Raw genomic sequence first — 27,320 nt, 5'->3', positions numbered from 1 at the left:
TTCAGATTTCCACAATGTACAATTTCGCCTTTCTCGAAAGGCTAGAAGATCACTTCGAAGACGTAAATTTAAAAGCAGGAACGGAAGTTCTATACGGGACATTTAGAGTAGAGTTGGGCAAGAGTGCGCGGTAAGAGTACGTTTTCGATTTTTTGAAGTAATAAAAACGCTGGTTCGAGCACTTCGAACAACTTTTTCAAGTGCCAGCCAAGACATCACCACCTCGGCATGATCTGCCTAGGATCCGACGTATAACACGGGTCAACACCGAAACTCCATCACTGCTAGAGATTCAAACAGCCATCTAAAACATGAAATCGAATAAAGCCCCATGGGTCGATCGCATATCAGCCGAGATGCTCAAAGCTGACCCCATAACATCCGCTCGACTACTGCATCATTTATTTCGTAATATCTGGGACACCGCAACTTTCCCGGACGACTGAATGCAAGATATTTTAGTGAAGGTACCCAAAAAGGGTGACCTGACTGTATGCGATAACTGGCGAGACATTATGTTGATGTGTACCGTTCTCAAAGTTCTATGCAAAGTTATCCTAGCCCGGATTCAGGAGAAGATTGATGCGACTCTCCGGCGGCAGCAGGATGGATTCCGTGCCGGAATCCATGATGTGTGGACCATATTGTCACTTCACTTTGTATTCATTGACTACGAAAAAGCTTTCGACCGTCTCAATCACGAGAATATGTGGGGCGCCCTGAGACGCAAAGGGGTTCCTGAGAAAATCATCGGCCTCATCGAGGCACAGTAAGAGGCCTTCTCGTGTAGAGTGCTGCACAATGGGGTCTTGTTCGACCCTATCCGGGTCGTAGCTGGTGTGAGGCAAGGATGTATTCTATTATCGTTACTGTTCCTCATCGTAATCGACGAGATTCTGGTAGATGCGATTGACCGTGAACCAAACCGCGGGCTGTGATGGCAGTCTATAACCATGGAGCACCTAAACGACTTCGAATTGTCTGTTGACGTTGCACTCCTTGCTCAACGGCGCTCTGATATGCGGAGTAAGCTCCTCTTCGGCCTGCCAAGCGCTCCTCTTCGGCAGGCTTAGTCATCAACGTCAACAAAACCAAATCGTTGGATGTAAACACGGTGACTCCTTCCAGTTTCACAGTAGCCGGGCAACCAGTAGAGAATGTTGAAAGCTTCCAATATCTTGGTAGCCAAATGGCGTCAGACGACGGTACCAAGATCGACATAGGCGCACGGATCAAGAAAGCAAGGGCTACCTTTGCGAGCTTAAGAAATATCTGGAAAAACAGATAAGTGAATACGAATTTTCAACTCTAACGTGAAATCTGTGCTATTATACGCTAGCGGAACATGGTGTGTATCAGAGGAGAACACTCAACCGCTGCAGGTGTTCATCAACAGATGCCTGCTGGCCTGGTAGACTCACAACTGGATCTCAAACAACGATCTCCATCGTCGTTGTCACCAGAGGCCGGAAGCAAAAGAAATTCGAGATCGGAAGTGGGGCTGGGTCGGCCACACTCTATGTAGGGGCGGAAACGAAATCTGTAAACAAGCATTAGACTGGAACCCAGCGGGACATCGCAGCAGAGGCAGAGTCTTGGCGGCGAAGCCTCAATAAAGAAATGAAAGAAGTCGACCGAAATCTTACCTGGAAACAGGTTAAAGCGATAGCTGGGCAACGTTCAGGATGGAGATCTTTCAAGTCGGTCCTTTGCACCGCCGGAGGTGTGCAAGGATTCATAAGTAAGTAAATAAAAAAAGATAAACTAGCAACACTGTATCAGTTTGACAGGTATTCTATTGTCATGTATAAATGTAAACGTTTTTAATAAACAACAATGGAGATAAGAAGTTAGATCATTTTTTGGTAATTTTGCTAAAAATAATTGGGTTTCCGCAACTAGGGTATCTGTTCCTATATCAATAACAATAAGGCAATGTGCGTATAAAGTACATTGATTTCTTAACCGATTATCAAGAATTGTGAGAAATATTATGCTCAATTCATATAATATTTAAGAACAATTTGGTTACTTCAAAAATGAAATTGAAATCACATTTATGAAGTATTTAAATGAAAAACATCATCACCATTATGCACCCATTTCAATAACATTCAAAATCGTTTAATCCTATGCCTGTATCTATTTCAATAACACTATTTCCAACATAAACTACGCACACTATTAATCGTCTGTATTTTTTCCTGTTATTAGATCCATTGTAGCGTTACCCGTATCCTTAGTGTTAAGGTGCATGTCAAATTACTCCATTACTATTGATAAGCAAAGCAGTATCGGTTTCGATACAGTTGTTGTTTTGTTTTGTCAAGAGCACCATGACAAGGTTCCACTATTTAGACCCTTCACAGAGAGCAATCCCATTGAAGGCGCGCCCCTTATCAATAAGAAATCAATCCTTTCTTGTGAAAATAGAACAGTAATACTGTTTTTGGCCATGCATCGGAGCCCTAGCCACATCCTCGTCTTGCTTCTAGAATATCACCAGTAAAGCTACAAACCCGGGATTTAGCTCTGTGTGCAAGACCATTTCAAGCAAGAGAATTTTGTTCAGTAATAAAAACTTACTCTCACTACCATTGTTCACCAGTTCAAGAAGAGTTAGTACGTATTTAAAGCCCTAACTCAATTTGATCGGGCTTACCCGTGCCTTTTCGAAGGATTTTCTTCCGTCTATTTGATAGACGGCCCAGAAGATCATCCACGATGAATCACACCAACCAGGCTTTCAAGTCTATTGGAAAAAAGCTTGCGAGCCTTTCAAAAGAAGGTTCGAAGCCACTTGAAAGGAAGCTTCCGAGTCTCTTGAAAGGAGGCTTCTGAACCTTTTGAAAGAAGGCTTCCGAGCCTCTTGGGAGAAGGTTTCCGAGCCTCTTGGAAGGAGGCTTCCGAGCCTTTTGGAAAGAGGCTTCCGAGCCTCTTGGAAGGAGGCTTCCGAGCCTCTTGGAAGGAGGCTTCCGAGCCTCTTGGAAGGAAGCTTCCTAGCCTCTTGGAAGGAGGGTTCCAGGTCTAATGGAAGGAGGCTTCTGAGTCTAATGGAAGGAGACTTCCAGAGCCTCTTGGAAGGAGGCTTCCGGCCTCTTGGAAGGAGGCTTCCAGGCCTCTAGGAAGGAGGCTTCCGAGCCTCTTGGAAGGAGGCTTCCAGCCTCTTGGAAGGAGGCTTCCGAGCCTCTTGGAAGGAGGCTTCCGAGCCTCTTGGAAGGAGGCTTCTGAGGCTCTTGGAAGGAGGCTTCAAGGCGTCTTAAAAGGAGGCTTTGAGCCTCTTGGAAGGAGGCTTCCAGGCCTCTTGGAAGGAGGCTTCTGAGCCTCTTGGAAGGAGGCTTCCAGGCCTCTTGGAAGGAGGCTTCCGAGCCTCTTGGAAGGAGGCTTCCGAGCCTCTTGGAAGGAGGCTTCTGAGCCTCTTGGAAGGAGGCTTCCTGAGGCCTCTTGGAAGGAGGCTTCCGGGCCTCTTGGAAGGAGGCTTCTGAGCCTCTTGGAAGGAGGCTTGAGCCTCTTGGAAGGAGGCTTCCGGAGCCTCTTGGAAGGAGGCTTGAGCCTCTTGGAAGGAGGCTTCCTGAGCCTCTTGGAAGGAGGCTTCCAGGCCTCTTGGAGAAGGCTTCCGAGCCTCTTGGAAGAAGGCTTCCGAGCCTCTTGGAAGAAGGCTTCCTGAGCCTCTTGAAGGAGGCTTTGAGCCTCTTGGAGGAGGCTTCCGAGCCTCTTGGAAGGAGGCTTCCGAGCCTCTTGGAAGGAGGCTTCCGGGCCTCTTGGAAGGAGGCTTCCGAGCCTCTTGGAAGGAGGCTTCCGAGCCTCTTGGAGGAGGCTTCCAGGCCTCTTGGAAGGAAGCTTCCTGAGCCTCTTGGAAGGAGGCTTCCAGGCCTCTTGGAAGGAGGCTTCCAGCCTCTTGGAAGGAGGCTTCCGAGCCTCTTGGAAGGAGGCTTCCTGAGCCTCTTGGAAGGAGGCTTCTGAGTCTCTTGGAAGGAGGCTTGAGCCTCTTGGGAGGGCTTCCAGGCCTCTTGGAAGGAGGCTTCCAGGCCTCTTGGAATAAGGGTTCCAGGCCCCTTGGAGTAGGCTTCGCAGCCTCTGGGAAGGAGGCTTCCGAGACTCTTGGAAGGAGGCTTCCGAGCCTCTTGGAAGGAGGGTTCCAGGCCTCAGGGAAGGAGGCTTCCGAGCCTCTTGGAGGAGGCTTCCAGGCCTCTTGGAAGGAGGCTTACGAGCTCTTGGAAGGAGGCTTCCGAGCCTCTTGGAAGGAGGCTTCTGAGCCTCTTGGAAGGAGGCTTCTGAGCCTTTGGAAGAAGGCTTCCAGGCCTTTGAAAGAAGGCTTCCAGGCCTTTGAAAGAAGGCTTCCGGAGCCTTTGAAAGGAGGCTTCCAGGCCTTTGAAAGAAGGCTTCCAGGCCTTTTGAAAGAAGGCTTCCGAGCCTTTGAAAGAAGGCTTCCGAGCCTTTGAAAGAAGGCTTCCTGAGTCTTTGAAAGAAGGCTTCTAAGTTTCTTTAAAAGAGGGTTTCAGGCCTCTTGAAATGAGACTTCCGAACATCATGAAAGGAGACTTCCAGAACCCTCATGAAAGGAGGTTTCGAGGCCTCTTGAAAGGAGGCTGCCGAGCCTTTTCGAAGGAGGCTTCCAGGCCTTTTGGAAGGAGGCTTCCAGGCCTTTGGAAGGAGGCTTCCAGGCCTCTTGGAAGGAGGCTTCCAGGCCTCTTGGAAGGAGGCTTCCGAGCCTCTTGGAAGGAGGCTTCCGAGCCTCTTGGAAGGAGGCTAGGAGGCCTCTGGGAAGGAGGATTGGAGGCCTCTGGGAAGGAGGATTCCGAGCCTCTTGGAAGGAGGCTTCCAGGCCTCTTGGAAGGAGGCTTCTGAGCCTCTTGGAAGGAGGCTTCCAGGCCTCTTGGAAGGAGGCTTCGAGCCTCTTGGAGGAGGCTTCCAGAGCCTTTTGGAAGGAGGCTTCCGAGCCTCTTGGAAGGAGGCTTCCGAGCCTCTTGGAAGGAGGCTTCGAGCCTCTTGGAAGGAGGCTTGAGGCCCTCTTGGAAGGAGGCTTCCGAGCCTCTTGGAAGGAGGCTTCCGAGCCTCTTGGAAGGAGGCTTCTGAGCCTCTTGGAAGGAGGCTTCCAGGCCTCTTGGAAGGAGGCTTCCAGGCCTCTTGGAAGGAGGCTTCCGAGCCTCTTGGAGGAGGCTTCTGAGCCTCTTGGAAGGAGGCTTCTGAGGCCTCTTGGAAGGAGGCTTCCAGCCTCTTGGAAGGAGGCTTCTGAGCCTCTTGGAAGGAGGCTTCTGAGCCTCTTGGAAGGAGGCTTCTGAGCCTCTTGGAAGGAGGCTTCTGAGCCTCTTGGAAGGAGGCTTCCAGCCTCTTGGAAGGAGGCTTCCTGAGCCTCTTGGAAGGAGGCTTCCAGCCTAATGGAAGGAGGCTTCCGAGCCTTTTGGAAGGAGACTTCCAGGCCTTTTGGAAGAAGGCTTCCAAGTTTCTTTAAAGAGGTTTCCAGGCCTCTTGAAATGAGACTTCCAGACATCATGAAAGGAGGTTTCCAGGCCTCTTGGAAGGAGGCTTCCAAGCCTCTTGGAAGGAGGCTTCCTGAGCCTCTTGGAAGGAGGCTTCCGAGCCTCTTGGAAGGAGGCTTCCGAGCCTCTTGGAAGGAGGCTTCTGAGCCTCTTGGAAGGAGGCTTCCGAGCCTCTTGGAAGGAGGCTTCTGAGCCTCTTGGAAGGAGGCTTCCGAGCCTCTTGGAAGGAGGCTTCCGAGCCTCTTGGAAGGAGGCTTCCGAGCCTCTTGGAAGGAGGCTTCCGAGCCTCTTGGAAGGAGGCTTCCGAGCCTCTTGGAAGGAGGCTTCCGAGCCCATTGGAAGGAGGCTTCCGAGCCTCTTGGAAGGAGGCTTCCGAGCCTCTTGGAAGGAGGCTTCCAGCCTCTTGGAGGAGGCTTCCAGGCCTCTTGGAAGGAGGCTTCCTGAGCCTCTTGAAGGAGGCTTCCTGGCCTCTTGGAAGGAGGTTTCCAGGCCTCTTGGAAGGAGGCTTCCGAGCCTCTTGGAAGGAGGCTTCCGAGCCTCTTGGAAGGAGCTGTTACGTTACTGTTCCTCATCGTAATCGACGAGATTCTGGTAGATGCGATTGACCGTAAACCAAACCGCAGACTGTTATGGCAGCCTATATCTATGGAGCACCTAAACGACTTCGAATTGTCTGTTGACGTTGCACTCCTCGCTCAACGGCGCTCTGATATGCAGAGTAAGCTCATCTTCGGCCTGCCAAGCGCTCCTCTTCGGCAGGCTTAGTCATCAACGTCAACAACACCAAATCGTTGGATGCAATCACGGTGACTCCTTCCAGTTTCACAGTAGCCGGGCAACCAGTGGAGAATGTTGAAAGCTTCCAATATTTTGGTAGCCAAATGGCGTCAGACGGCGGTACCAAGATCGACCTAGGCGAACGGATCTAAAAAGCAAAGGCTGCCTTTGCGAGTTTAAGAAATATCTGGAAAAACAGATAAGTGAACGCACCAAAATACGAATTTTCAACTCTAACGTGAAATCTGTGCTGTTATACGCTAGCGAAACATGGTGTGTATCAGTGGAGAACACTCAACGACTGCAGGTGTTCATCAACAGATGCCTGCGGTGCATAACAAGCGCTTGGTGTCCTCAAAAATGGATCTTAAACAACGAGCTCGATCGTTTTTGTCACCAGAGACCGATAGCTACAGAAATTCGTGATCGGAAGTGGGGCTAGGTCGGCCACACCTTACGTAGAGGTAGAAATGAAATTAGTAAACAAGCATTAGACTGCAACCTAGCGGGACATCGCAGCAGAGGCAGAGTCTTGGCGGCGAAGCCTCAATAAAGAAATGAAAGAAGTCGACCGAAATCTTACCTGGAAACAGGTTAAAGCGATAGCTGGGCAACGTTCAGGATGGAGATCTTTCAAATCGGTCCTTTGCACCGCCGGAGGTGTACAGGATTCATAAGTAAGTAAATAAAAAAAGATAAACTAGCAACACTGTATCAGTTTGACAGGTATTCTATTGTCATGTATAAATGTAAACGTTTTTAATAAACAACAATGGAGATAAGAAGTTAGATCATTTTTTGGTAATTTTGCTAAAAATAATTGGGTTTCCGCAACTAGGGTATCTGTTCCTATATCAATAACAATAAGGCAATGTGCGTATAAAAGTACATTGATTTCTTAACCGATTATCAAGAATTGTGAGAAGTATTATGCTCAATTCATATAATATTTAAGAACAATTTGGTTACTTCAAAATGAAATTGAAATCACATTTATGAAGTATTTAAATGAAAAACATCATCACCATTATGCACCCATTTCAATAACATTCAAAATCGTTTAATCCTATGCCTGTATCTATTTCAATAATACTATTTCCAACATAAACTACGCACACTATTAATCGTCTGTATTTTTTTCCTGTTATTAGATCCATTGTAGCGTTACCCGTATCCTTAGTGTTAAGGTGCATGTCAAATTACTCCATTACTATTGATAAGCAAAAGCAGTATCGGTTTCAATACAGTTGTTGTTTTGTTTTGTCAAGAGCACCATGACAAGGTTCCACTATTTAGACCCTTCACAGAGAGCAATCCCATTGAAGGCGCGCCCTTATCAATAAGAAATCAATCCTTTCTTGTGAAAATAGAACAGTAATACTGGCTTCCGAGCCTCTTGGAAGGAGGCTTCCGAGCCTCTTGGAAGGAGGCTTCCGAGCCTCTTGGAAGGAGGCTTCCGAGCCTCTTGGAAGGAGGCTTCCGAGCCTCTTGGCAGGAGGCTTCCGAGCCTCTTGGAAGGAGGCTTCTGAGCCTCTTGGAAGGAGGCTTCTGAGCCTCTTGGGAGGAGGCTTCTGAGCCTCTTGGAAGGAGGCTTCCGAGCCCCTTGGAAGGAGGCTTCGCAGCCTCTGGGAAGGAGGCTTCCGAGCCCCTTGGAAGGAGGCTTCGCAGCCTCTGGGAAGGAGGCTTCCGAGACTCTTGGAAGGAGGCTTCCGAGCCTTTTGGAAGGAGGGTTCCGAGCCTCAGGGAAGGAGGCTTCCGAGACTCTTGGAAGGAGGCTTCCGAGCCTCTTGGAAGGAGGCTTCCGAGCCTCTTGGAAGGAGGCTTCCGAGCCTCTTGGAAGGAGGCTTCCGAGCCTTTTGGAAGAAGGCTTCCGAGCCTTTTGAAAGAAGGCTTCCGAGCCTTTTGAAAGAAGGCTTCCGAGCCTTTTGAAAGAAGGCTTCCGAGCCTTTTGAAAGAAGGCTTCCGAGTCTTTTGAAAGAAGGCTTCTAAGTTTCTTTAAAAGAGGTTTCCGAGCCTCTTGAAATGAGACTTCCGAACATCATGAAAGGAGATTTCCGAACCTCATGAAAGGAGGTTTCCGAACCTCTTGAAAGGAGGCTTCCTAGCCTTTTGGAAGTAGGTTTCCGAGGCTCTTGGAAGGAGGCTTCCTAGCCTTTTGGAAGTAGGTTTCCGAGGCTTTTGGAAGGAGGCTTCCGAGCCGCTTGGAAGGAGGCTGCCGAGCCTCTTGGAAGGAGGCTTCTGAGCCTCTTGGAAGGAGGCTTCCTGAGCCTCTTGGAAGGAGGCTTCTGAGCCTCTTGGAAGGAGGCTTCCGAGCCTCTTGGAAGGAGGCTTCCGAGCCTCTTGGAAGGAGGCTTCTGAGCCTCTTGGAAGGAGGCTTCCTGAGCCTCTTGGAAGGAGGCTTCTGAGCCTCTTGGAAGGAGGCTTCTGAGCCTCTTGGAAGAGGCTTCTGAGCCTCTTGGAAGGAGGCTCTGAGCCTCTTGGAAGGAGGCTTCCAGGCCTCTTGGAAGGAGGCTTGAGCCTCTTGGAAGGAGGCTTCTGAGCCTCTTGGAAGGAGGCTTCGAGCCTCTTGGAAGGAGGCTTCCTGAGCCTCTTGAAAGGAGGCTTCCCAGCCTTTTGAAAGGAGGCTTCCGAGCCTCTTGGAAGAAGGATTCTGAGCCTCTTGGAAGGAGGCTTCCGAGCCTCTTGGAAGGAGGCTTCCGAGCCTCTTGGAAGGAGGCTTCCGAGCCTCTTGGAAGGAGGCTTCCGAGCCTCTTGGAAGGAGGCTTCCGAGCCTCTTGGAAGGAGGCTTCCGAGCCTCTTGGAAGAAGGCTTCCGAGCCTCTTGGAAGAAGGCTTCCGAGCCTCTTGGAAGAAGGCTTCCGAGCCTCTTGGAAGAAGGCTTCCGAGCCTCTTGGAAGAAGGCTTCCGAGCCTCTTGGAAGAAGGCTTCCGAGCCTCTTGGAAGGAGGCTTCCGAGCCTCTTGGAAGGAGGCTTCCGAGCCTTTTGAAAGAAGGCTTCCAAGTTTCTTTAAAAGAGGTTTCCGAGCCTCTTGAAATGAGACTTCCGAACATCATGAAAGGAGGCTTCCGAACCTCATAAAAGGAGGTTTCCGAGCCTCTTGGAAGGAGGCTTCCAAGCCTCTTGAAATAAGCCTTCCAATCCTCTTGAAATAAGCCTTCCAATCCTCTTAAAATGCAATCAATTTTGGTAAAAACTCAAAATCTCAAAAGTCAAGAACTATTCAATTTAACCGTGAGTTGAAACGCACCAAACTCAACACTCATGGCTGAGTTGCATTATCCATTTGAATCATCGTAGGTTTTCTTTTGTTTTTTTTGTTAAAAACAGTGAAGTATGTCGAAGTGTCGCATTGAATAATGGATACTCCTGCGTGTGTGTATTTATTTTTTTGCTTAATGTTTTCAATAAATAAGACGTCTGAAGATGGTCGAAATAACCCTAGCAGCACACATGTTCTACGAAGGTTACTGCAACTCATATGTGACCAGATTCGGTCACAATGAAGTTGTTGCAACCATTTTGATTGACTTGTGCTGCTCAGGAAGGTAGTAGACCGAAACGTCACGCAGGAAAACAAATGGCGTATAATTATTGTTCACCGAAAAATATCAATAAATCAACCCCATATTGAGATTAAACCAATCAAAAAAAAAATAATTTTTCAACTTATTGCTGGTTGATCTAGACAACCACAAACATTTTCCACGACCAGCATCATTTCATTTTTTTGTAAAACGATAAAAATCTTCCATTAACTGGAATCAGTTTACCCATGCTGCTTTCTACTTTATCCGGAATCTGAAAAAATGCAGAAAAAAATCAGCATCAAATATTTCTAGAACCTGAATTTACAGTAAAAAAACTTTTACTGATGGGCTTTCAGCAAAACATTTTGCTACACCCAACCGGCGGTTGTTAGATTTTCCAACAATTATGTATAAGAATCTACCAAAACCTGTATAAGAATTGGGCATATGCGAAATTGCTAGATTCTTATACAAATATTGTATAAGAATCTAACAATGTTGTAAGCTTTTCTTACATTTTTTGTATAAGAATCTAACAATTTCGCATATGCCCAGTTCTTATACATGTTTTGGTAGATTCTTATACAGAATTGTTAGAAAATCTAACAATCGCTGGTTGGGTGTAGATGAAGAAATCAAATTTTGGTGTGTAGGCAACGTAAAGGCTCCAGATTGTTAATTTTATGCCCACATTCTCCACAATGTTTTTTTTTTTGGGGAACGGCCGTTTGGCCGAATACCGTTCGGCTGAATGCCATTTAGCCGAAAGAATCATTTGGCCGAAAGGGTCATTTGACCGAAATGGTTATTTGGCCGAAAGGGTCGTTTGGCCGAAAGGATCGTTTGGCCGAAAGGATCGTTTGGCCGAAAAGGTTATCTGGCCGCATAGGACTTTTGGCCGAATAGGACATTTGGCCGAATAAGACATTTGGCTGAATAGGTCATTTGAAAAATGATCTCATTTTTTACAATGAAACGTTTCACTACTCACTTAACGCTTCAAACTTTTTACAGTGAGAAGTGAGAAATGATTAATGAGAATTGAGACAAGACCTCTCTCCTAATTTCTTACTTTTCAAATGACCTACAATTCGGCCAAATGACCTATTCGGCCAAATGACCCTTTCGGTCAAATTATTATTTCGGCCAAATGACCTGTTCGGTCAAATGGTATGTTCGGCCAAACAACATGTCCTATTCGGCCAGATGTCATATTCGGCTAAATGACTTATTCGGCCAAATGACCTATTCGGCCGGATGACCCTTTCGGCCAAATGAGCCTTTCGGTCCAATGGTCTGCTGAATTCCTATCGCCGATCTCTGGACACTGACTAGCCTAGACACCGTCAACTTCACTGACGGCACCAGAGCTCTAGTATTGGTGGGGCACTAGGATTTTGGCGTAATTGGTTCATTTATAATTTGGTGTCAGTAGTAAGAACTACAGTTGCGTTAATCAGTAAAGCAATAAATCAATTAGAAAAAAATATCTTTTTGAAAGTTCAAAGAAGCAATTCTAAAAAAAATTACGAAAGGTAGATGAAATTCACGAAAGAACTACCTACTATCCGAATGATCCTGGAAGAATTTCTGAATGAATTTCAGAAGTGATTTTTTAAAAAAGTTCGAAGGTATTCCCAAACCAATTTCCGCAGACATTCCTAAAGCCATTTCCAAAATAAATCATAAAGAAATTTCCAAAGGAATTCTCCTAATTTAGGAAAGTTTCCCTGAAGCAATTTCCGTAGATATTACCGAAGAATTTTCCGTAGGAATTCTGACCAAATTTCCAAAGCAATTTCCGATGGAATTTCTTGATTTTTTTCCGTAGAAAGTTTTTCTTAAGACGTTATGGAATGGAATTTTCAAAGAAATCTTGGAATTTTTGAAGGAATATCTTGATGCATTTCTAAAAGAATTTCTGGATCTATCTCCAAAGTATCTGAGAATTTGTAAAAGAATCCTTGGAGGAAATTCCAAAGCAATTCTTGGAGGAATTCACAGAGAAATTCAATAATTTCGAAATTTTCTTCAGGAGTTCCCTCGGAAATTCCTTTAGAAATTCGTTCGGAGATTCCTGAAAGAAAGTTTGGTCAAAGAAATTCCTGAAGGAAATTCCGGAAGGGGTTTCTAAAAGAATTCTTAGACAATTTTTTGAGGAATTTTTGAAGGAATTTCCCGATTTATTTGCGGAGGATTTTTTAAGAAATTCCTTGAGGAGAGAGAAAAGAAATCACGATGGAATTCCTGAAACAATTTTCGAAAGTATGCCTGTAAAGTTTCTGGGCGAATTTTTGAAATATCACCTGAATGATTACTGAAGAAATTTCCGAAATAACTCCTAAAGTAGATTCCCAATGAATTCTCGAGAGTATCCGCAGGAGTATGATGATGGATCGACTGCAATCCCGATATTCGGCAAGACTTAATTCTAGATTAAAAACAGGTTTTTGTTTTACTACTGTACGAATTTTCGAAGGAGGTTTGGGAACTCCTCCAGGAATAATTTATAATATTTTGTAATATTTTTTTAAAATTATTTTGTAAATAATTTGTAAATTTCTCCAGAAATTCCTTCCAAAGTTCCTGCAGGAATTATTTTAGAAATTTTGTTGAAAAAAGTCTTCTGGAAAATTCTGGAAGAATGAAATAGGAAATCCTAAAGGAATTTCCGGAGGCGTTTCTAGCGGACATTTTATAGGATTCCTCAAAGAAATTTCGTAAGGTATTTCTAAAGAATTTTCGAAGAAATTACCAAAATAATTTCCAAATAAAATTTACGAAGGATACCTCTAAAAGAAATTTTAAAAGATTTTCTGAAAAGATTCTTGAAAGAATGCTCAAAAGAAATTTCGAAGGAATTTCAAAAGGAATCTCCGAAGAATTTCGAATGGAATTTCTACAAGAACTGCTAAATTAAGTCTGGGGGAATGACCGAAGGAATAACTAAATGAAGTTTCGAAAAAAATCCTTTAGAAATTCTAGAATTTCTTTCTAAAGTTCCCAAAGGGATTTCTTGAAAAAGCACTGGCAGAATTCTTAAAAATATATTCCGAAGAAATTCCAAAAGGGGTTTTTAAAGGTAATCCTAAAACAATTTATGTAGGTGTTGTAGGTACTGAAAACAATCTAAAAGAAGGATTTTTCGAAATTTTCTTTTAATTCCTTCTTTGAATTTTCGAAGTAATATTTTGAGGAATTTCCAAAAAAAAAAATCTGGATTTATCTCCGAAGTAATTATACCAGATAATTTTCTGGAAAATCCCCAAAGAGTACATTTTGAAAAAATACTTGGAAGAATGTTTGACGAAATTCTTGAACAAGTTTAATGTCGGAAGCGCCATCGAATAACTTGTTTGAAAAAATCCTAATGTGTAAATTTATGACAAATGTTCAGCTTCTGATTTTTAAGAATTCAACGGTAATTCTCACATTGGCAATTGGATTACTCAAAAGTCCAGGGAAAAAAGAGAAATAATGATATAATAAATTAGCAATGATTTGTAATAAATTCAAGAATTTTGTAAAACAACGACGTTTAGGCGAAACAGTGTTTTTGTGCACTAAGAAGCTTGAAAATCATTTTAACATGGTCAAAACGTGAGCGGAACGAATTCCAATCTTCACAAGACTTGTAGAGCACACCAAAAGCTTCCGTTCAGAGATTATTGCGATTATGTTAGGCGTTTATAACTCTTGTTAGATTTTTTTTCATATTTTTTTGTCTTTATTAACGAGACTTTTAGCCCAAGGCTGGCTCGTCTCGTAGGATTTTTTTTTGCTATTGAAAATAGCCCAAAAACACTCAATTTACTTGAGACATCTTGACATTTTATTTAGGAGGCTTATTTTTGCATAAGAATTGTGATTCTGGGCTGACGGGCTGAATTTCTGATACTATACAAAGGGCTGAAATGATTACGTTTTGGAAGTGACGTAAAGGGCGTTAGTCTAGAGTTGGCAGGAAATCTGTTTACAAAAGTCGAAGGTCATTATAAAAATATAATAAAAATAATTTGAGAACAAACACGTTTGCACCTAAATAGAAACCCATCTTCATTCACCAAACGAATTGTTAAACATAATCAATTTTTATCGGCTATATATGGAGTGTCACCAAGTAGCAAGTTCATATCAACTACTTACCTGCCTTAATGTCCATTAACCGGTAGTTAATTTTCGCATTGGGCGTGGTACGATCATCCAAATCGGTAGCTTCGAATCGTTCCACCAGTATCGCTCCCTCCTGGGCGTCCTCCGTTAGTCTCAAACTAGCCAAAACTGGCATTTTGGGTTCCTGATCGTTGATATCCAGCAAGATCAGTGTGAAACTGGCCTCGTCCGAATTCCGCCTACCGGTGTTGCCCGGGTTGTCCTGTGCCTTCACATTGATCGTGAAACGATCCGTTCCGGTGTCACGATCCAGCTCGTAATTGTTTTCCTTCACCAGAACCACTGCCGTTTGGTTCAAACGTTCGCCCGAGTCGTCCTCCTCTATAGTCACTTCGAAAAAGTTTCGCAACTCTGGGAAAGTTTTGAAATCGATTTCGAATGATACCAAGTTGTGCGGCGAATCGCGATCCAGATCTTGCACATTCAGTTGAAGGATTTCGGTTCCGGATTGGGATTTTTCAAAAATCTCCACTACGGCTGGGATTGATTCGCTAAAAGTCGGGCTTTTGTTGTTGGTATCGGTGATTAAGATTTCGAGGGAGCCGTTGGTAACGTGGAGTCCATCGGAGAGTGTAATCTCCAGTGCAATTGCGTAGGTAATTGGCACATCGCAATCAATATATTTCTCTTCCGAAGCATTGACTGTTAGCATTCCATTCGATGCGATAGTAATAAGACCCTCGTGATTAGGACTTTTTGCACTGTAGTAAAATAAAATGATAATCAAAAAGTTTTCTTATTTGAAACTCTACTTACGATATCGAAAAGATTATCTCATCTCCGTCCCTATCAATAGCCTCAACACTACCGACAATAGTTCCATTTGATGCTTCTTCTAATACGTTGCGTTCTACAGTCAGCGTGTTGCCGACAAATTGCGGTTCATTATCATTGACGTTGCCAATTTGTATAACTACAAGGGATTCAGTATCCCCTGGTGGAACAACCTGGTTTTCGTCTACCAAACGAACAGTGATGAACAATGTATCGTATTCTTCGTAATCCAGTCGTTGGTTTATCGTTTGCTGATCAAGCTCCGGATTTACTATAATCTTTCCCGTTACGCGATTTCGATCGGTTGAATCCTGGTCAATAATCAAACATCTGGCGATAAATAAAATATTGATTTAAGTTAGCATAATTAATTATAAATCTGTAATGTTACTCTTTGAAGATTTCCGGTTTGACAGATGATCCTCCTTTTACGGCGTAGCTAGTCGCCCAATCGATACTAAATTGGAGTTGGGCGTCCGTGTCAGTATCGGTTCCTATCAGAATCGCTTCCTCTCCAGTACTTTCAATCAAAACAACTGTACCGGGTTCCGAGTTTTCAAAGATATGAATTCTTTCCCGTGGCTATAAATGACCCATATTATAAGTATGTGTAGTATTATGTTTGCTTATTGTGCGAATAAACTCACCACTGTGATTGACGGTGGTTTGTTGTTGATATCAAGAACTTTGATCACCACCTGTGCGAAAGTCTGATGAAGAGATTCATTCTTTTCAGTTTGCAGCGTATCCGTTGCCTCCAGTTGGAGGATCACCTCATGCGCTACGTCGTAATCGAAAGTGTCATTCTTTTTTGTACTTATCCTGAATACGAAGGTTGGTACTTCATAATCCTGATCGGGAATAGTTACGGGATCTACTGCCATGTCTTCTCCAATAAGACTCATTATACGAAGCTTCACTTCGTCATCTACATCGCGATCGGTGATCGTCACCGTCAGCATCTCTTCATTTTCTGCAATAGTTTCATTGATTGAGATTTCGTAGATTTCTTTATCGAATTCAGGCATTTCATCATTCCAGTTGCGAAGCTTGATGGCAATACTCTGCTGGTTAGTGTGGGAAGCATTTGCTGCCTCGACAGCCGTTATGATAAGATCAAACTGACGCCGTTCCGGTAGCTCGAAGTCAAGTTGTTTTGTATTGACGATCGTTAGTATGAAAGAAGCAAGCTGATAACCACTTCTTGGAATGATGCTGAAGGAGTCCGGATCGGAGTGAATCGTGCCAGAAATGTCTTCTTCCAGATAAACGCTGTACGTTGCGTGGCGATCCTGCGATTGACACATAAAGCTTAAACAATTATTGTATCTGTCAATTCAAATAGTGGGAAAGCGGGATCGCAATTTTTCGTGTGATAACAGATTTCATCTTCGTATATTTCTAGCCTGATATTTATTTATTTATTTATTTATTATTAACAAACTCCATATAGTAACACAAATAATCACCTACTGATTCTCAAAGCTTATGCTACTATGCAACATCTAATACCAATGACTATACACTAAATAAATTATTCAAATTTCTTTTAAAAGTAGAAAAACTTCTTTCACTCCTTTGATTTCGAGGTAGATCATTCCAAATTTGTATGGCTCGTAAACGATAAGATTGTTTTAAACTATTAGAAAGGCATCTAGGAACGATGAGTAATGAACCTCTTGAAAAGCGCGCATGTCTGAAGAAATCTCGAAGGTAAATTGGAGGGTCGTTTATAATTTTGAATGTTTGGATACAGATTCTAAGCTTTAAATGACTTGTAAAATCACATCCAAGTATTGCCTTTTTATAATTAGATATATGGTCGAACTTTTTAAGATTAAATGCATATCTGGTGACTGCATTGAACACCTGGTTAAAATATCTCCATAATCAAACAATGGAACTAAGAGCGACCTAACCAATTGAACCCGGATATGTTGGGGAGTACAATGTCTCAGTAAGACAAGCGAATGTAAGGCATTATAAATTTTACTGCAAACGGCATTAACCTGGGATGTCCAGTTTAATTTAGAATCCATCATTAACCCAAGATTTCTGACTACATTAGAATATTCAATGATATCGTTACCTACTCTTATTGATGGTACATTAACAAGAACGGCACGTTTAGTGTGAAAAATAATCGTTTGAGTTTTTCCTCCGTTGAGTATCAGTCCGTTATTCTCGCACCATAGCAAGATATTCTGAATGTCAGAATTAATTCGATTTACCATTTCAGATATTGTATCAGGCACTCCTGATATGTATAATTGACAGTCGTCTGCATAAAGATGAAATCTACAATATGACAGATTTAAAGGTAGATCATTGATGTACATCGAGAAAAGTAACGGTCCAAGAATTGAACCTTGTGGCACCCCACGTAGGACAGGAATCAGTTCGGATTGTTGGTTGTTGAAATCAACGTATTGCATTCGGTCGGATAGATACGACTTAATTAATTTTATGGAAAATTGATCTATGTAGAAATTATACTTCAACTTGTTACACAACTGTCTATGATCAATAGAATCGAATGCTTTACTGAAATCCAGAAGAGCCAATAAAGTGACCATTTTGTTGTCTAATGCTTCTCTAATGTCGTTTTCAATTTTAATAAGAGCAGTCACAATGCTGCACGATTTCCGATATCCAGACTGGAGAGTACATAAAAGATCGTTGTGTGTCAAATACTCATTTAGTTGCTTAGAGAGTAATGATTCGAATATTTTTGATAGTGCGCAAAGAATACTTATTGGACGATAGTCTTTTTCAGTAACAGGGTGATCAGTCTTACCTATTGGAATTACTTTTGCGATTTTCCAATCAAGGGGGAAATCTGAGGAAGTAATACAATAATTAAAGATGTTTTCAATGTATTTGAGAGTAACACTTAAGGACATTTTCAAAACATTGAGCGGAATTAAATCGTTACCAACAGCATCACACGAAGCAGTAACGAAATCGGAGAGTATTTCATTATTTGTAACACACCTAAATGAGAAATTCGGATGTGTTCCAACATCATCATTTTGATTGAAGCTAAGTGGTGTGTAGTGAGCAACAAAGAATGAGTTGAGGGTATCTGCATTAACATCCCCTCCACCCATATTATTATTTGTTTGTTTTAAGCCTAATCGTTTAATGTTTTTCCAAAGTTGCTTAGCAGGAAGGTCAGCGCTTAGTTGGGAGGAGAAATATTCTCGTTTCGTACGTTTGACCTCTCGATTTGTTAAGTTGCGAAGACAGGTGAAATTTCTCCATTTACTCTCACTCTCTATCGTGTTTCCAACATTCATAAGCTTTGGACCGATTTTTAATCAATCGATGGATACGAGTGTTGATCCAAGGAGTGCTTGGATCTTTGACCGTTTTTTTCCTGAGCGGGGCATGCTTATCAAGAATGGCGAAAAATAGGTCATTGAAGCATTTTAGTTTCACATTAATCTCTGCATAGTTGAGTACAGCATCAAAATCTACGCAGCGCAAATCTGCCAAGAAAGAGGATTGATCTATTTTGTGATAATCACGTGTCCAGTAAACATCAGCACAAGTTTTAGGAAGCTTAAATTTGTAATCAATGCAAATGAAATCGTGATCACTGATTCCACCCATAGACGATTGATAAACGTTGTTTAAGTTCTGAGTGCAATTACCTGTAAATATGTATATCAATGGTTGATGCAGAACCGGGCCTGTGGCAAGTTGGATGAGTGGGAATTAGCTTGAATGATAATGCACTTAAATAGTCGATCAGTTTCAATGTATTGTTAGAATTTTCCATCTTCAAATTTATGTTAAAATCGCCTGTCATCAGAATGTTGGGTTCTGTATAGAGGTGGGCAGCCCGCTCGTGAACGGTTCAAAAGAACTAGTTCTTCTACGCGACTGAGAAAGCGGTCGCTCCTTTTTAACGAATGGTAGTTCTTTCCACACAAACGCTTGAAACTGCTTACTACAGTAATGCTGGTAGTTTATTCATTGCGCCACACTAACGAACGAATGAATGAGCGTGGAGCGCGAGCGCAAAAGAGCTATTTACCCAGCGCAGTCTGGCTGAGCCGAGGAAAGGGTTTTGAGCGAACGAACGAACCAAAACAAAAGAGCGTGGAGCAGGAGCGCGCTTTTGCACAGTGCAGATCTGACTGTGCTGAAGAAATGGTTCTTTTCATGAACGAACGAACTAACAGAAATAGGTTCACACGAAACAAGAGAGTGGAGTGAGAGCGTGCAGTTGATGTGTTTCAGAATATCGGCGTCGTGGCGTGTTTGATGCTTAGCGGTAGCTTGAGCACGTACGTGAGTGTATGCGCGTTTCTGTTTTGTATCGGCAAACAGTTCGAGAGCGGTAACGATGGAAATGGAAACAAATGTACGGGCTGCAAAGTCGAATGGGAAACAGCAAAATGCGCGCAATTCCATGTCGTCGAATGTAGCAAGCGTGTGCTGTGCGAGTATTTATATAAGACTAATGTTATGTTTAGACAAGTGAAGAACAAGTCGTTTGAATTGAACGTCTAAACGCCTTCATTCAACTCAATTGAACGGAAAGAAAGTTGAACAAGTTCAACTTTTGGCAAGTCAATTGAATTGAACTGAATTGTTCAATTGACTTGCCCTGTCAAATCGTATAACGCGAATAACAAGAATGAATTTTGTAAGAATAACCTTCTGTCAATGATTATTGCTTGATAAATATGTCCTTCATATTAGTTCATCTGTATAATTTATATATGACTGAAAGTCAATGGAGACATCAGACGAGGCAGTACCAGTAAGACAGACAGGCGTTGTTAAAAGGAGTGTTGGTGCACTGCAGCTTATTTATTAGCCATGTAGTGCTTTAGTGATCTATCCTATGCGGTAAAATATTATAATTTTATTAGGGTAATTGAAAACATGCGTTGGTACGATAGAGGCGAAGTCTCAACGAAAAAATCAATCTCTTTCTTAGGGGCGTACACAAATTACGTAAGCACTTTTGGGGGAGGGGGTTCTGCTGTTTTCTTACGCGCTATATAAACAAAAAATCATTTTTATGGGAAAAATCTTACATGGGGGGAGGGGGTATCGAAAAACCCAGAAAAATTTCTTACGTTATTAGTGTACGACCCTTATTATATTAATACCATAAAGTAAATAACCACTGAACTGAACTAAAAAAATCTATTATATTTCGCTTTATTAAATATGCTTCATAAAATTTAGTGAGCGGATGAACCGTTCAGATGAGCTAGTTCACTTTATTGAGCGGAACGATTCCGGATCGCTCAATAAGGTGAGCCATTTTGCCCATCTCTATGCAATTTCAGAAACAATGCTAAAAATTGCATCGAGTTTCGTTATTGCAACGTCTGGGGGTTTATACACGACTCCACAGACTAAATTAGCCTTTTTTAATTTGATAAACAAACAGTCAATTTCGCTTTCTTTTTCAGATTTTGTGATTACAGAGTATTTGATGTTTTTCCTCAAATAAAAGGCGACTCCACCTCTTCTGGATTTTTTCTTATTTTGACGATCAGATCTGATAATCTTGTAGCCCTCAAGCTCTACTGACATGCTGGTGTTAGAAGGTTTGAGCCAGGTTTGCAGGTGCTTCAAAGTTATAACAAAACTGACGAAAAAACAATGCTCAATTGAGCATTTGGAATAGATCTATGCGTGTATTTATTTAAATAATTAAACATGTGTTCAGTTTTACGAATATTTAATAAATTGTGATATTCAAATAAACACTCACTGAGCTATATTCATTCTGAAAATTGACGGTGCAGAGCCGAATATGAATATGTTTAGAAGTGAAGTGACAAAGAAGGCCCATGGGCTTCATAAAAAATAATCGAATATTAAAAGCTCTGCCATAGTGCATATGTGTACAAAATTTGGTTGAAATCGGTCCTGGGAGTTGAAAGTTACACTGAATTGTTCGTTTTCTAAACAAACCCCATCCCACCAACCCTCCCCCTTTTCCAAATGACCATCCCACCCCTTTGTTAACTTCTTCTGAGGATAGAGAATGTGTGAACCAAATTTGGTTAAAATCGGCCAAGTGGTTCAGAAGTAGTTAGCGAACATACATACATAGATTGGTTTTTATATATATAGATAGAAGAAAGATAGAAGAAAAAGAAGAAGAAGATCAGACCGCATCGTGCTTTCGTGCTGTGCGGTTCTTTCTCTCTTTGCGGAAGGAAGTTTTTAATACTACCCGAAGCTATTTTAATTTCAACGGTGCTTCTTAGCGCTATTTGTACCCACTGATCCCGTTACGATCTTTGCAAGGACCCGTGCCTTCGTTTTACGTTGGACCCGTTTGCGGAAGTAAAATTCCGACAAGCGGTGGTAATCCTGCAGGGACACCGTTCTGGGAAAAACCTCTTAGCAGGTCACGTCTCCACGCTCAGCCATGAGCATTAATAAAACAAGAGGAAGGGAGTCTCTGAATTCTCCACTTCCTTCAAAGAAACAAGGTTTCAAGACCGTCCTGCCAAAGCGCGGAAAAAATAGAAGGAAGCTGGAGAATTCAGATATTCCTTCTAACTCTAATATCGGAAATAATTCTTCTCCAATCGAACTGAGCAATCAGTTCGATTTGATTAATGATGAAATTGAGCAAATCGAATATACCTCTAGCCCAGGTGATTCGATTCATGCGAAAAAGCAAAGGATTCCGCCAATTGTGGTATCTGTTGCCGAGTTTTCTGGCTTCCGGAATGAGATTTTTAGTAACCTTCAGGGGATCAAGGTTTCATTTCAGATTGCTAGGAAGGGTGACTGCCGCGTTTTGCCGGGATCCTTTGACGATCGCAAACGTCTTCTTCACTATTTAACTGAGAAGCGTCATAAATACTTCACATACGACGACAAAACTGAGCGATTGTTCAAAGTCGTCTTGAAAGGTCTCCCCAGTGATGACAAATCACTGGATGAGATTAAAATTGAAATTTCTCAATTACTTGGATTTTCACCAGTCCAAGTAATTAAGATGAAAAAGAAATCCCACTCTGGTACTTCCCAGAGGGGCATTTCTCAAGAATTTTATTTAGTTCATTTTAACAAAAGTGAACTAAATAATATGAAAAGTTTGGAAAAGGCCTGTATTATGTCTCATGTCCGTGTTACATGGGAACATTTCCGCAGTCCTGGGGGAAATTTCCAAAACCCCACCCAGTGCCGTAAGTGCCAAAAGTGGGGTCATGGAACCAAACATTGTCACATGGATGCTAAATGCATGATTTGTGGTGGAACCTCTCACGCCAAGGACGCATGTCCTGTGAGAGAAGATTCCAATAAATTTAAGTGCGCAAATTGTGGGGGCAATCATAAATCCAATTTCTGGGAATGCCCTTCACGCAAACAAGTTGTGAAATCCCGTGCAAAATTGATGACGGGAAATTCCAATCGGATCCCAGATTCGACGGGTAGAAATTTTTCAAACGCTCAAATTTCGAAACCACCGGTCGAGCAATTCATACCCACCACAATTCACAAACAAATTTTGCCGCTCGTCAACGGGTAGCAAGCAGTAAATTCCAATTTTTCGAATGTACCTACGTATGCAAACATCGCTGCTGGTAGACAAAATTTCTCTTCTCAAAATAAGGTTTATACCCATGTCCCAACGGAAAATAATGGTCATGTTGCCGATTCAGGTAGCATGACTGCTTCCGATTTTGATTTTTTAACTGAACAATTGCATCACATGATTGATGCAATGTTCAAAGCAAATACCATACCAGAAGCTGTTCAGGTTGGTATAAAGTACATACAAAAAATTGTTATCGGACTCCGTTTTAATGGATCTAAATAATTGTGTGAAAGTTCTAAATTGGAATGCCCGCTCTCTAAAGGGTAAGGAAGATGAATTATTCAACTTCCTAACAGTTCATAATGTGCATATTGCCATTATAACTGAAACCTATTTAAAACCAGGACTCTCCATTAAACGAGATCCAAATTATTTCATCTACAGAAATGATCGTCTTGACAGCGCCTGTGGTGGGGTCGCCATTGTCATTAATAGACGTATCAAACATAAATTATTTTCATCGTTTGAAACCAAAGTTTTTGAAACCTTGGGAGTTTCTGTTGAAACAAATTTTGGACAATTTTCCTTCATTGCAGCCTACTTGCCTTTTCAATGCAATGGGCAGCAAAAGAATTTGTTGAAAGCTGATCTTCAAATTCTGACTCGCAACAAATCAAGATTCTTCGTAATTGGTGACTTCAATGCCAAACACCGTTCATGGAATAATGCTCAAAGCAATTCCAACGGCAAAATTTTATTTGAAGATTGTTCTGCGGGATATTATACTATTCAATATCCCAATGGCCCTACTTGTTTTTCTTCCAGTCGAAATCCTTCTACAATTGATTTAGTTTTAACGGATTCAAGTCAGCTGTGTGGCCAATTGGTAACTCATGCTGACTTTGACTCTGATCACCTTCCTGTGACATTTGAAATCTCACAAGAAGCCATTTATAATCCAATCAGCTCTACTTTTAATTATCATAGAGCTGATTGGGATTTATATAAAACGTATATCGATAGGAATTTTGATGTTGATATTCCTCTCGATACCAAAAGTGATATTGATAACGCTCTCGTATCTTTGACAAATTCAACTCCATTATTATTGACGACGATCTTCAGCTACTGATCCGTCTTAAAAATGTGAGGCGAAGGCAATACCAAAGAACTCGCGATCCCGCTTTGAAAGTTATTTGGCGAGATTTGCAAAATGAAATTAAAAAACGTTTCGCTATTCTGAGAAATACCAACTTTGAGAATAATGTCTCGAAGTTGGATCCCAGTTCGAAACCCTTTTGGAAATTAACGAAAATTCTTAAAAAACCTCAAAAGCCAATTCCAGCGCTTAAAGAGGAAAATAAAATTTTATTAACAAATGGTGAAAAGGCTCAAAAACTTGCTCAGCAGTTCGAGAGTGCCCATAATTTTAGTCTAGGTCTCATTAGTCCAATTGAGGATCAGGTTACACGAAGCTTCGAAAACATTCTCAACCAAGACAATGTTTTTGACCCTTCGTTGGGAACTAATTTGGATGAAGTGAGATCTATTACTAGAAAATTTAAAAATATGAAAGCACCGGGTGATGATGGTATTTTCTACATACTTATCAAAAAACTTCCTGAGAGTTCTTTATCCTTTTTGGTTAATTTATTTAACAAATGTTGTCAATTGGCATACTTCCCAGATAAATGGAAAAACGCCAAAGTTGTTCCAATTTTGAAGCCGGACAAAAATCCAGCTGAGACTTCTAGTTATCGCCCAATCAGTTTGCTTTCTTCAATAAGCAAACTGTTTGAAAAGATTATTTTAAATAGAATGATGGTTCATATTAATGACAATTCTATTTTTGCTGATGAGCAATTTGGTTTTCGCCATGGGCATTCAACCACTCATCAGTTATGAGGAGTTTTTTATTCGGCTCAACAAATCTAAAGAATATTCGACTGGAGTTGCTCTTCTTGATATAGAGAAAGCATTTGACAGTGTTTGGCATGAAGGTTTGATTGTAAAATTGATGAATTTTAATTTTCCTCTGTACATTATTAAACTGATCCAAAATTATTTATCAGATCGCTCACTGCAGGTAAACTATCAGAATTCTAAATCTGATAGATTACCTGTAAGAGCTGGTGTTCCCCAAGGCAGCATACTGGGGCCCATTTTGTATAACATTTTTACTTCTGACTTACCTGATTTACCACCAGGGTGTCAAAAATCTTTGTTTGCAGATGACACAGGTCTCTCAGCCAAAGGGCGTAGCTTTCGTGTCATTTGTAGTAAATTGCAAAAAAGTTTGGATATTTTCTCCACTTACTTGCAAAAATGGAAAATTTCCCCGAATGCTTCTAAAACTCAGCTTATAATTTTCCCACATAAGCCGAGAGCTTCTTATTTGAAACCTTCTAGCAGACATATTGTCACTATGAATGGGGTTCCAATTAATTGGTCTAGCGAAGCTAAATATTTAGGACTTCTACTAGATCAAAAATTAACTTTTAAAAATCACATTGAAGGCCTTCAAGCCAAATGTAACAAATATATTAAGTGTCTATATCCACTTATAAACAGAAAATCAAAACTTTGTCTTAAGAACAAACTTTTGATTTACAAACAAATTTTTAGACCTGCCATGTTGTATGCTGTGCCAATATGGACTAGTTGCTGCAATACCAGAAAGAAGGCACTTCAGAGGATTCAAAATAAAATTCTGAAAATGATTCTGAAGTTGCCTCCGTGGTATAGTACCAATGAACTTCATAGAATTTCTAATATTGAGACATTGCAACAAATGTCCAACAAAATAATTTCCAATTTTAGACAAAAATCGTTGCAATCTTCTATTGCAACGATTAGCTCCTTGTACCCTTAGTATAAATTAGGTTAAGTTTAGTTTAAGTAGAAAACATTGTAATTCCTACATGGTTTAATTCAACCAGAGGAAAAATTCTAACTGCCAGAGGCAATTGAAATGTATTAATAATAACTAAAAGTATAACATAGCAAATAAGGATGATAGTGTTAAGAAAACACGGAACACCTAGTCTAAGAGATGAATGCATGTATTAGATAATTAACAAATAAAATTAGTGAAAAAAAAAAAGAAGAAGATATAGATAGATAGATAGAAGAAGATATTCAACAACACTGCACCGTAGGCCGCTTTTATGTTTGAACTACATCAATGATGTGCTCCAAACATAAATAATGACAAGAAAAATGATAGAAATAGTCGATTTTATCATTTTCCAGGATTCTTCCAAGTGATGTGTAGACTAGACTAGACAGTATAAAAATATGGTATCGTTTTTGCTGTGTTAACCGTTAATACAAAACGAGATTAACTGGAGTACCGTCAACTAGGGGGAAGATGATCATTTTTAAGACAAAACATGCAATAACAATGTGTGTTTACATTTTAAATCGAAACAAATATTTTCAAAACACGTACTGCTATACGTTGCAATAATCAACAACTTTAGTTTTCTGAAATACGTTCGCATTTATTAAAATAAATTGAATTATCACACATTTTTTGAGTAATCTGGTTTGGGGTGAAGTTGATCAAGACAGCTCTACTAAAATCATTATGACCTAGTAGTCAAAATACACTAGGTTATTTGTATACATGTTGAATTTCCTACGTAAAGAAGTCTACGAAGTCAATATTTGAAAAGAAAATAGCGTCATTTATGACTATCTCTCTCTTTCTTCCACAAAATACATTTTCATGATTATAATCGAAAAACTCGGATTTCTACCTAGCGGTAACATTACTTGAACTGAGAATATTGTTGACTACCGTTTCATAAAAAAAATTGGCACTTTTGACTGACACATCAAATGATCATCTTCACCTCAGTGATCAAATTCCCCCCAGTTGACGGTAATCAAGTAAATGACATCATGACAGCAAATTTTGATTTCAAACTTTGCTTGGGTATCCGTCAGTATGACTTAGTAGTAATCAAAAGGTAAAGTGAACAAAGAAAGTGTTTGCGCAGAAAAGGTTTTTCAAAATGCTAGGATGAATAACTGTTGAATTGACAAATGTCCAGATTGTCGCCACTTACCAAATCAATATCCTCAATGTAGAAGTAGTCGAATGGCAGTTCCATTAAGGTATTTTCCCAAAATTCTAAACTATGCGGCGTTACATTGAACGTTGGTGCGTTATCATTAAGGTCATCTAGAATTATAGCAGCTTCACTAGTAATATTGTACATTTGGTTGTGGCACTTATAGGCCATAATCTGGAAATTGAGAAAATGAGATATCAACGTTTTAAAACCAAATAAATGCAACCAAAAACCTTAAACTGATAGTACTCATTTTTCTCCACATCCCGATCAATAGGTTTCACTTGCAATATTCCATGTTTAGCATCCTCATCGAGCATTATACTGAAGTATTCAGCATCTGTTGAACAACACAATTCTCAATTAGGATATTACTTTGAAATAATCTCAGGTCATTCACATTCAGGTACTTCGGTTTCCAGCTCATAACAAATGGGGGCGTTAATTCCCGTATCTCCGTCGATTGCTGTGACTGTTGTGTTGAATGACGTCTTCTCCGTAATCCGCTGTGTAGTAAATGGATGCGTGAAAATCGGAACTCGGCTCTCCACATTCTGAACCTGTACTACAGTGCTTAGGGTGAAGTTGTGGGTCCGATGCAGGTCGTGAACAGTGATCGAAAAGGTGTAAACCGCTCGATCAGCATAATTTAAACCTTGGATGACACTGTACATGGGAAATTTTTCGGTAGTTATATTCCTCAATTCCTGTTTTACACCCAACCGGTGATTGTTAGATTTTTTATCTTTTCTGTATAAGAATCTACCAAAACCTGCATAAGAACTGGGCATATGCGAAAAAGCTAGATTCTTATACAATTATTGTATGAGTCCTTACGATTTCGCAAGCTTTTCTTACAATATTTGTTTGTGAGCTTACATTTTTGTATGTGAATCTAACAATTTCACATATGCCCAGTTCCTATACAGGTTTTGGTAGGTTCTCATACAGAATTATTTGAAAATCAAACAGTCGCTGAT

General features: G+C 41.2%; 1 protein-coding gene across 6 annotated transcripts in view; it reads right to left on the bottom strand.

The window, feature by feature from the left end:
• LOC134227976 (cadherin-23-like) overlaps positions 1-27,320 on the bottom strand; it is a 117,560-nt gene that overhangs the window by 70,448 nt on the left and 19,792 nt on the right. For all 6 annotated transcript variants that reach the window (XM_062709712.1, XM_062709705.1, XM_062709720.1 and 3 more), the window contains exons 4-10: positions 26,741-27,006; positions 26,574-26,680; positions 26,335-26,514; positions 15,378-16,022; positions 15,122-15,312; positions 14,713-15,060; positions 13,930-14,657 (exon numbers count right to left, since the gene is read on the bottom strand). In XM_062709712.1, coding sequence (XP_062565696.1) covers positions 13,930-14,657; positions 14,713-15,060; positions 15,122-15,312; positions 15,378-16,022; positions 26,335-26,514; positions 26,574-26,680; positions 26,741-27,006 — 2,465 coding nt within the window. The remainder of the gene's footprint in view (positions 1-13,929; positions 14,658-14,712; positions 15,061-15,121; positions 15,313-15,377; positions 16,023-26,334; positions 26,515-26,573; positions 26,681-26,740; positions 27,007-27,320) is intronic.

Source organism: Armigeres subalbatus, chromosome 1 (genome assembly GCF_024139115.2).
Source record: "Armigeres subalbatus isolate Guangzhou_Male chromosome 1, GZ_Asu_2, whole genome shotgun sequence".
NCBI lineage: Eukaryota > Metazoa > Arthropoda > Insecta > Diptera > Culicidae > Armigeres > Armigeres subalbatus.
Note: the sequence above shows the minus strand (reverse complement) of the source record. Positions and strands in the feature narration are given on the sequence as shown.